Source organism: Acanthisitta chloris, unplaced genomic scaffold (assembly GCF_000695815.1).
Source record: "Acanthisitta chloris isolate BGI_N310 unplaced genomic scaffold, ASM69581v1 scaffold37311, whole genome shotgun sequence".
Lineage (NCBI taxonomy): Eukaryota > Metazoa > Chordata > Aves > Passeriformes > Acanthisittidae > Acanthisitta > Acanthisitta chloris.
This window is the reverse complement of record NW_008658332.1, coordinates 1-10,297: the sequence shown is the minus strand read 5'-3', so window position 1 is coordinate 10,297 and position 10,297 is coordinate 1. Positions and strand designations below refer to the sequence as shown.

At 49.1% G+C, this 10,297-nt stretch overlaps 1 protein-coding gene across 1 annotated transcript in view; it reads right to left on the bottom strand.

Annotated features, from left to right (window-relative positions):
* Positions 1-3,267, bottom strand: part of LOC103812053 (ceramide synthase 5-like) — a gene marked incomplete at its 3' end in the record, with an annotated part of 3,568 nt that extends 301 nt beyond the window's left edge. The window contains exons 1-3 of the mRNA XM_009085059.1: positions 3,133-3,267; positions 1,264-1,394; positions 308-365 (exon numbers count right to left, since the gene is read on the bottom strand). Coding sequence (XP_009083307.1) covers positions 308-365; positions 1,264-1,394; positions 3,133-3,267 — 324 coding nt within the window. The remainder of the gene's footprint in view (positions 1-307; positions 366-1,263; positions 1,395-3,132) is intronic.
* Between the last annotated feature and the right edge of the window lie 7,030 nt (positions 3,268-10,297).

Here is a 10,297-nt window from a genome sequence, read left to right as displayed (position 1 = left end):
AAAAAACCAACTAGTTTTGCCCAATTCAGGGGGAACAGGACAAATAATTTCCTACTGTTTCCAAAGTGAGAGATCTCTAAGGATCTGAACTTTCCCCAGGGTGTAAAGGAGGTGCAGGAGAGACACCTCAGGACCTCAAATCTTGGACCACAAGACAATCACCACCACTGATCCCTTGTCTGAGGTGAAAGCACTGAGAAGTGACACAGGGAGTCAAAGCCCCTGAACTTTGGCAGGACAGACAAGTGCAGGCACACAAACCAGGAGAGCTGGGCACAGACCAAGGAGGGATGAAGGACCAACTCACCGTCCAGAGAAACCTGATTCCATAAAAAAATATACTTAAATAAAATGTAAATCTCCACCTGGAAAGAGAAGAAAAAAAAAAACCAAAAAAAAAAACCCCTTAGAAAACAGAAGCAAATTGTGGTTAATATCTGTAACAAAAAAGTTTGTGAAAACCCAATTCTGAGCCCTGGGAGGTTTCCACCCACCTTCACTCCTACACATCTCAGGTGAGATAAACATACTCAGGAGTTTTCACACCACACACAATTGGCATCAACAGCCAAGGGTGAAATTCAGGGTGAAACATGCAAATATGAAATATGCTCTAACAGACAACAAGATCACAAGAGAAGTCACTGTTACCCAGAGGCATCCTGAAATGTGTCTTTGTCCCTCTTACCTTGTGGCTTTAAGTAGACAAAACCATACTGGGGGGAGGATTAATATGGAGAAAGTTACTGGAAAAGGAAGAAATCAGCAGAGGAGAAGTCAGGAAAAAACTATTCAGGTGTTAACTCCACTACAGAGGCAACTGCAGGAACTCAGGGAGGAACAGAGGACAAAGCATGAGCTGAAAGGAGAAGAAAAGGAAGGCAAGAAGTGTCTGTAAGAAAGTCTATACAACATGTAAGCCAAGAAGGTCGTTCTGGCTGGGAAAAGAGGCTGGGAAGGAGGGAATTGTGCAGGCAGCACCTTGTCTGCACTGGCCTCACACCCCCTTGGGGCTCAGGCCCCCACAGGAGCACACACACACACCAGTGCCACGTGGCATTAAGGACCTGACCCACTGCCTGAAGCAGCAGTGACTCTGGGCACCTCTTCTGCTCTCCCTCATGCACACCCCAAAGCATCTCAGGCCTCCTGAGCTGCTTGTAGGAGGAGCTGAGCTGAGCTGAGCAGCTGCCCCAGGCTCAGGCAGAGAGCAGAACCCACAGAGCTGCCAGAGGGAGCCCCAGCCTGGCCCCACACACATACATGCTCTCACAGAACTTGGTGAGGGTGGTGGGTTTGTCCTGGTTCCTGCGGTGCCGAAACCAGCGCTGGATCTTCCGGACATCCCAGTCCAGCTGCTTGGATAAGCCTTCTAACCTTTTTCCATCTGGAGACTGAAGGGAAAGGAAACAAAAGTCAGTTCTCCTCCTTTCAGCCCTGCAGTGTGGCAGGAATGATGCACAGGGAATCAAAACCAGTAGGAAGGGATTCCAGGCTGGAGGCAGAAACCACTGCCACAGTGTTCAGCCAAGCTCAACCTCCACGAGCCACTAATGAGTTCAGAATGGCTTTGGTTTGCCATTCCCTCCCCTGTTTCATCACTTGAGAGCACCTCAAGACAAAGAATGCAATTGTTCTGTGCCTTAATTTGGGGGGGAGGAGCTGTCAGTGTCCTGTCCTACCTGTTAAAGCTTGTCCAGCAGTTCTCCCATTCCAGAACTCACGGGATCAAAGCTGAAGATCTTTAAGGGTTGTTACTCCCAGCAAGGTCAGGGAAAACTTTTCAAGAGTTGGTTTAACACAGGAGATAGTTGTATATTCCAAAGGGACATCGTAGGAATTGTTACTTCCTTATCAAAGCTTGGAAATAACATTTCCCTTGGAAATGTCTCTCCCTGCAGGATGATCACTGTGTTCCTGTTCTCTGACAACTCTTTGGCAGCTTCTTGAGCCATGACACAAAGGAGTTTATCAGAGACACAGTGAACCAAACCTGCTAACTCCCTCTGCAGTGGCCCAGGGTGAGACAATTCACACCAGTGGCCTTTGGACAAGCTCTGCCAGGGAATTCTTCCCACTGGGAGATGAAAACCACATTTTACTCCTGGAGTTCCACACAACCCCCCAAAAACTATTCAGGATACTGATTAGTAAAATCACCAATCTGTGCAGCTGAAAGGCAAAAATCACCTGTAATTTGATTTGCTGAGACCATGAGTGTCCTGTCAGCTCATCCCAACCACATCTCCCAGGATGTAATGGTTGGAGCTACTGAGGAACTTCCCTCCCAGGAGAACTCAGAGCTCCCAGTCCAGAGCAGAGTCAATCCTGCCCTGCACCAGAGCCACCTCTCCACAAACAGCATCAGATCCTGAGGATTGTCCTGTTACGCCCTGGAAGCTTCATGTTCCCACGAGGAGATTCCCAGTGAGGTTTTCTATCATTTCCCTTTATCTGCTGCAGCTTCAGCATCACCAAATCTCAACCCTCAACCTTCCCTTTTGGAATCTGGAATGAAAATCTGTCCCATTGTCTGGGTGGATTTCGCTGTCCACATTGAAGCAAATCCAGATTCAGTGGAATCTGTAATCCTGCACTGATGGAGCACTGTCAGCTCAAGGGAAAGGCCAGGACAGAATCCAAAGGAACAGCTAGTGGCACCAGGAAGTGTCCTGGCCTTATCAGGGACACTGACTAACCCAATCCCACTGGGAGCTGCTGCAAATGGCAATAGCAACAGGAAGAGATTCCTAATAAACCCAGTAGAACCAGCATGAGCTCAAGAAAACCAGGAGCATTTCCCTAATAAAAGGGAAGGATCCTAAGAAATTTCCTGTTAAACCAAGAACTTCCACCTGTTACTGGAGTCACAACTGGGACCAGAGCAGGGACACAGAGGAAGAAGCTCATCCCTGTCCCTAAAGGGAAGATTTCCATTCAGAAGGAGATTTTTCCAAGGCTCAGCCACAAAGGGGATTGATTTTTGCCACCAGCAGGACATGCCAGAGGCAGAGTGAAAGCAGAATGAGCCTTGGTACATGCCCAGTGTGAAATGCTCCTCTCAAAGCAGAGAAGGGGAAGCAAAAAGCCCCTCCAGGCTATTAATTCCAGCAGGATCTGACCAAGACTCACCTTCGAGATGGATGTAAACACTTTCTCTAAAATTGCATTGGGTTGGGCTCTGTGAGGGCCACTGTCCTGGATGCCAAGGGTGATGGCACATGGCTTGGCAATAAACCTGCAAGAGGCCCCAAGACAGAGCTGCATTAGGGACAAGAGATTAATTCCCCTCCTCTCCCTCAATCCCAAGGCCTCAGATTTGTCACCACCTGCAAAACCTGGAGAAAAAAAAAACCCTTTGGAATCTCCACTCCCTTTGCTTAAAGAAACTTCCCTTTTCTCAGCCCACATGGAGCTGCAGACACACACACAGACACTCACACAGTGCTCACCCCAACATGCAGCATTAAACCTTAATGTCTTTGGCCTGCAGAGATCCAAAGTGTTCCCCAGGAGGATCCTCATTCCTCAGGAATGAAATAACACTCACTGATGGAGCCTGCTGGGAGCACAACTGCTGGAGCTGCATCCCTAAACCCAAATCCTTAGGGTCAAACTGGGCCTTGGGGTTACCTAGCTCAGGGAAAAGGGGAATCAAGTCACACAGTGCCCAAAAGATACTTTTTTTGGGGGGTATTTTTATTGTCTTTGGGGAAAAATAAAGTGGATGTTTCCTTCAGGAGAACAAGGAAGATCCAAGACCTCAGGATCTCACTCCATCCTGTGTGTTCCATGTGTTCCACAAGCTGAGTTAGCTCTACCTGAGTTTTACAGCACAATTAGCACTGGAACAAGTCTGGGATTGCTCATCAAACCAACACAAACATGCCCAAACCCACCAGGTTCTGCTGCACCTTTGTGTCAGTGGGCACAGGCTCCAAGGGAAGGGCCTGAGTTACCTGACATGGGGATTCTTCCCTCTCCTGCTGGTGGGCAGAGGTTCAAGGAGCAAGAATTAGTTTTTCATAATCAATTCTTGTGAGAAAGAACCAATATTTAGGATTTTGAACCAGTTCTTGTGACAAAGAACCTGTTGCTCCAAACCAGCTTTGACAAGGACTCAACATCTGCATCATTAAACCCATTTTGCTTCCAACCAGGGAATGTTTCAGACACTGGAATTACACACAGTTATCCACTTGGGAGACTCCCTAGTGCCACCAAGCAGAAAATGTTGCTTTTCCCAGGTACATTTTGTTCCCATTTCTCCTTGTGTTTCAAAGGAAGGATTAGAATCCAGGAGGATCATTGCTCTGTGTTCCAACAGCAATAATTCCCAGGAATACTCAGCTGGTGCTACAGGAACAGATATCTGTGGCTGTGTTTACAACAGGCCCAGGTTGGGGTTTTTTCCCTTGAGGAATTACAGATCAGCTCGTGACTAATCCCAAAGGAACACTTGGCTCTCAGAGAACACTGAACAAGTGACACACACCATGGGCCCAAGTTCCACTGTCCTGCTTGTCTCTCCACAGAATCCCAGGAACACTGAGGTTGGAAAAGACCTCTGGGATCAACAATTCCAACCTGTGACCCATCCCCACCTCATCAACCAGAGCAGAGCACTGAGTGCCATGTCCAGTTATTCCTTGGACACCTCCAGGGATGGTGGATCCACCACCTCCCTGACAGCCCCTTCCAATGCCTGACAGCCCTTTCCATGGAGAAATTCCTCCTGATGTCCAACCTGAACCTTTCCTGGTGCAGCTTGAGGCTGTTTTTCCTGTCCCTTGTTCCCTGGGAGCAAAGCCTGACCCCACTGGGCTGCACCTCCTGGCAGGGAGTTGTGGGAACACGAGTTCCCCCTGAGCCTCCTTTTCTCCAGGCTGAGCCCTCTCAGATCCCTCAGGAATTCTCCATCCTCATCCCCAGCTCTGCACACACTGAACTTCATTTCACCAGTCACAGCTTTAAAAAGAAATAATTAAAAACCAGCAGAGGAAGGAGTGATTTCCTCTGCTCTTGGCTCCGAAGGCTCTCGGTTTCCTCCTTCCTCCGGCCAGACATCGTGTCCTGATGTTATGAAACATTTGGCAAACCCCCCCTGAAAATGTACATTTTTATCCTCTGCTTTCCTGCAGGATAGACCAGGATATCAGCACAGAACTCATGTGTGCAGTGACAGGATGACAAAGGTTTTATTGCACTTTCTGGGACACTGTGCTCGACAGCTCTGCTAAAAACACACACAAAAAAACCCCTCCAAAATAAAACACCAAAAAACCTCCCCTAAAATATTCAGCTTGGGTTAGTTACCTCCATGAAGGAAGAGACCTGAAAAATCTAAACATCTGCACATTCCCAGAATCATAGAATCATGGAATAGCTGGGGTTGGAAGCACCTCTGGAGATGATCTACTCCACCTTCCAGAGCTGGTGAATTCAGTCAGACACCACCACAGACACACAGAGGCAGCATGAGGTGGTGCCAGGCCCAGAAACAGGAAGGAAAAGGGATGGCACCAAGGATTTCCTCACTTTTCAGGAAGTCTGAGCCAGCCACAATGGAGCTTCTCCAGTTCCACCAGTAAGGGCTCCATGCTAGGGGCACCTGTGATTCCAGAGGGCTCCTGGGCAGCCAGGAGAGGGGGAGTCACTGGGAAAGGGATTCTCTGGGAAAGAGGATCCACCTGGAAATGAGTCACTGCACTGGGAAAGGGATTCTCTGGGAAAGAGGATCCATCTGGAAAAGGGGAGATTCTCTGGGAAAGGAGGATTCACCTGGCTGGGCACAGCTGGCTCAGCTCCTGAGTCCACAGCCATGGTCCAACTGCTTGGATCACTTGCAGGTGGAATATGAAGTGAATGATCAATCCTGTGGTCAGCCAGGAAACTCCCAAGCTGAGGATTCCACCAAGGGATTCTCTGGGAAAGAGGATCCATCTGGAAAAGGGGAGATTCTCTGGGAAAGGAGGATTCACCTGGCTGGGCACAGCTGGCTCAGCTCCTGAGTCCACAGCCATGGTCCAACTGCTTGGATCACTTGCAGGTGGAATATGAAGTGAATGATCAATCCTGTGGTCAGCCAGGAAACTCCCAAGCTGAGGATTCCACCGAGGCAAAGTCACACTGAAAACCTCCCTGGCATTTCACATTTCTGGCCTCAGAACAGGTTCTCAGACCTGTCAGTTTTGCTCTGGATGCCACAGAGAACGAGTTGTGCACAACAGCAGCGAAGCACCAAAAAATAAGGGAAAAATAGTGCCCAGAGAGTGGAATTTCCATCCTTGGGGATACCCACAGTGCACAGCACAAGTCCATGAGCAGCTTGAGCTGCCCAGGCACTGGCCTTGCCTCAAGGATTGGATGTGGCAACCTCCAAGGGCCTCTGTAATCAAAATGGTTTTATGATTTCACTGACATCTCAACAGCAGCAAATTGTACCCAAGGTCAACTCTGGGCCACACCTTCCAGCCTGGAATTATCCTCACCCAACCACCTATACTACACCTCTGTAAACCAGCTCACACCTGAGCCTGCCCAGGCACCTTTGTTGTTAAGAGAGAGAACTTTGAAGCCCACACCAATTTCTAAGTCCACAGACTCGTGTGTTGTAACCAACCCTTCTCAGGTGTTTTGTGCCTCACAAAGAGGCAAAATCTTTCCTTAGGGAACATCCCAGTGTGGCTGGTGATTCCCTGTGACACCTCTGAGAGGAAGAACCACCTCCCAGCAGTGAGATCTAGTCACTCCAAGTAAGAGTTCAACTACTCACGATCTCTCAGCTGTGCTGTGTGGAGATCAAACCACCTCATTCCACAACTGTCCCTCATTTTTCCACACAGACCTGATGATATAACATCCAAAATGACCTTTTTTTCCCCCTCCTCAGCTGGAGCAGAAGCTGCAGATCCTCCCTCAGACCTACCCCCACATCTGGCACCAAAGGGCAAGTCCAGTGCCACTGGAAACATATCACATCCAGGTTTTTGCAGATTCCTGGGAATCCATTTGTGCCTGCAGTGAGACAAGATGTGCAAGGAGAAGTAACTCCAAGGATGAAGAATGTAAGACCAAACCTGTGGGCAGAAGTCCTTGATGTTGCCTACACAGAAATCCTCCCTCTGCCACCAAGTCAGAGCTTTACCTTCCTCTCCAAGCCAGAAAAGCTTCCCCAGGTGATGATTATTTTACCAATATCATGATGCAAAGGCTAACTGAGAGGAGAATTCACCACCAGAAGAACTGTGTCCGTGTCGTGGCAACAAAGCACTTCCTTCACACTGAGGAGCTCCAGCAAAAGGGGAGAGAAGGGAAAAACCTAAACCAAAAGTGCTACACGAGCCTATAATTCAAATCTGAGTCATCCAGTCCAACTGCCAAACGTGTGTCAGGGAAGATATTTGACACAATCAAAGCCTCCACGAGGATCAATACACCACAGGGGTTAGTTAAGATAAATCTGAGCTTTTGTGGCATGTTCAAAGAGGCCGAAGGAGGAAGCAGAAAGGAGTTTGTACAGAGTGTAGAGTTCTAGGACAGGCACACTAGGAGCTGCCTGGGCTGTCGCTGTCACAAGCTGCTTTCACTTTAGGCCATCAGCAGCGAAACAGGAACAAGCCTCGCAGGACCAGCCCCAGGGCTCTGGGTTGGCTGTGTGGGCACAGCACTGAGCCTGTCCCTGGCTCCTCCCTCAATTAACACCACGAAAGAAATACTCCGTTATCAGCTCGGCATTATCAGCACCAAGTAATTGCTACCTGGAGCATGTGCCACCGGGTGTATCTCTCCCAACATCTCACACTCCAGGGGAAAGAAAACCTTCTGCACCTCTTCCCCAGGCTAACAGCTGGAGTGGAGCTTGGGGAACGAGGACACATCCCTATCTCCCTACCAGATCCCTTTCCAGGGATGTTGCTGTGTCTCACAACCTCCTTTCCCTGTGTCTTGGCAAGCAGCAGCACTTGGCCAGGCCCAGCAGCAGCACACCAAGCTGAGATGAGATTCTGGCAGTGCCACGTGTGTTTCTGGGTTCTCTGCACTGGTTGGAGCTGCCAGTAGTTCCCTGAAGCTTTTTTTTTTTTTTGCCTAAGGGTAGAAAGATAAGATGGAGAAGGAAAAAAAAAAAAAAGAGCCTCTCAAGTTTCCCTCCTGCTCCACTGAGCTGCTTCATTTCTCTCCAACCACCTCTTACCTTGTGAAAGCTCAAGAAAAGTCACATTTGCAAAGAACCCACGGAACAAACCCAACTCAGCACCCACTCACTGCAGTCCTGGAGCTCTTTTCATGCTAAGAAACACTTAAGAGAACCACAGATGGTTTGGGTTGGAAGGAAATTTGGGACAATCCCATCCCAGCCCTTACCATGGGCAGTGACACCTCTCCCTAGCCCCATCCAACCTGGCCAAGTCCTGCCCTCCCATCCCAGAAATTAAGATTAAATCAATGTTTAATGAGCCACTTGAACAGGAAAACAAAGTACCTCAATCTCCTTTGCCTAACAGTCTTCCTAATTAAGCCTCTTTACTAATTACTATCTCTGTCCCCCAGAGGCTCTGCCCTGCCCGTGGCTGATCCACCCTCAGCACGGATCAGCCTCTGCCCCAGGGGAGTTAATCCCATGTTTATGGATGCTCAGGGAGATGAGGAAGCCCAAATTACACCTGTTCAGGGGCAGATCCATGTGGCAGCAGAGCCACAAAGTGTTTAATAACACACTCAGCCACAGGAACAAGACCAACTTCCTCACCCAGGAGCACAGGGAAAGCACAATAAAGGCACATGAGGAAACCAAGGGCTCTCACTCACTGTGAGAAGTTATCCAGGGCTGGAAAAGGAATAAAGTGAATTCCCTGGAGTTTTCCTCACCTTGTCTCAGCACTGGAGAGGCCTCTCAGGACCCAGATCAGGGCAGAGAGGAGCTCCAGGGGCTGTGGATGTCAGAGAATCACACAATGAGAATCACAAAATGAGCTCTCCAGAGCTAGAGAGGAGATTCAAGTGAACTCCCTGGAGTTTTCTCACCTTGTCTCAGCACTGGAGAGGTCTCTCAGGACCCAGAGCAGGGCAGAGAGGAGCTCCAGGAGATTGTGAATGTCACAGAATCACACGATGAGTTCTCCAGGGCTGGAGCAGGGATTAAAGTGAATTCCCTGGACTTTTCTCACCCTGTCTCAGCACTGGAGAGGTCTCTCAGGACCCAGATCAGGGCAGAGAGGAGCTCCAGGAGGTTGTGAATGTCAGAGAATCACAATCAAAGAATCAGACAATGAGTTCTCCAGGGCTGGAGCAGGGATTAAAGTGAATTCCCTGGACTTTTCTCACCCTGTCTCAGCACTGGAGAGGTCTCTCAGGACCCAGATCAGGGCAGAGAGGAGCTCCAGGAGGTTGTGAATGTCAGAGAATCACAATCAAAGAATCAGACAATGAGTTCTCCAGGGCTGGAGCAGGGATTAAAGTGAATTCCCTGGACTTTTCTCACCCTGTCTCAGCACTGGAGAGGTCTCTCAGGACCCAGATCAGGGCAGAGAGGAGCTCCAGGAGGTTGTGAATGTCAGAGAATCACAATCAAAGAATCAGACAATGAGTTCTCCAGGGCTGGAGCAGGGATTAAAGTGAATTCCCTGGACTTTTCTCACCCTGTCTCAGCACTGGAGAGGTCTCTCAGGACCCAGATCAGGGCAGAGAGGAGCTCCAGGAGGTTGTGAATGTCAGAGAATCACAATCAAAGAATCAGACAACTATTTCTCCAGGGCTGGAGCAGGGATTAAAATGAATTCCCTGGAGCTTTCTCACCCTGTCTCAGCACTGGAGTGGCCTCTCAGGACCCTGATCAGGGCAGAGAGGAGCTCCAGGGGGTTGTGAATGTCACAGAATCACAATCAAAGAATCAGACAATTATTTCTCCAGGGCTGGAGCAGGGATTAAAATGAATTCCCTGGAGCTTTCTCACCCTGTCTCAGCACTGGAGAGGCCTCTCAGGATCCAGAGCAGGGCAGAGAGGAGCTCCAGGGGGTTGTGAATGTCACAGAATCACAATCAAAGAATCAGACAATTATTTCTCCAGGGCTGGAGCAGGGATTAAAATGAATTCCCTGGAGCTTTCTCACCCTGTCTCAGCACTGGAGAGGCCTCTCAGGATCCAGAGCAGGGCAGAGAGGAGCTCCAGGGGGTTGTGAATGTCACAGAATCACAATCAAAGAATCAGACAACTATTTCTCCAGGGCTGGAGCAGGGATTAAAATGAATTCCCTGGAGCTTTCTCACCCTGTCTCAGCACTGGAGAGGCCTCTCAGGA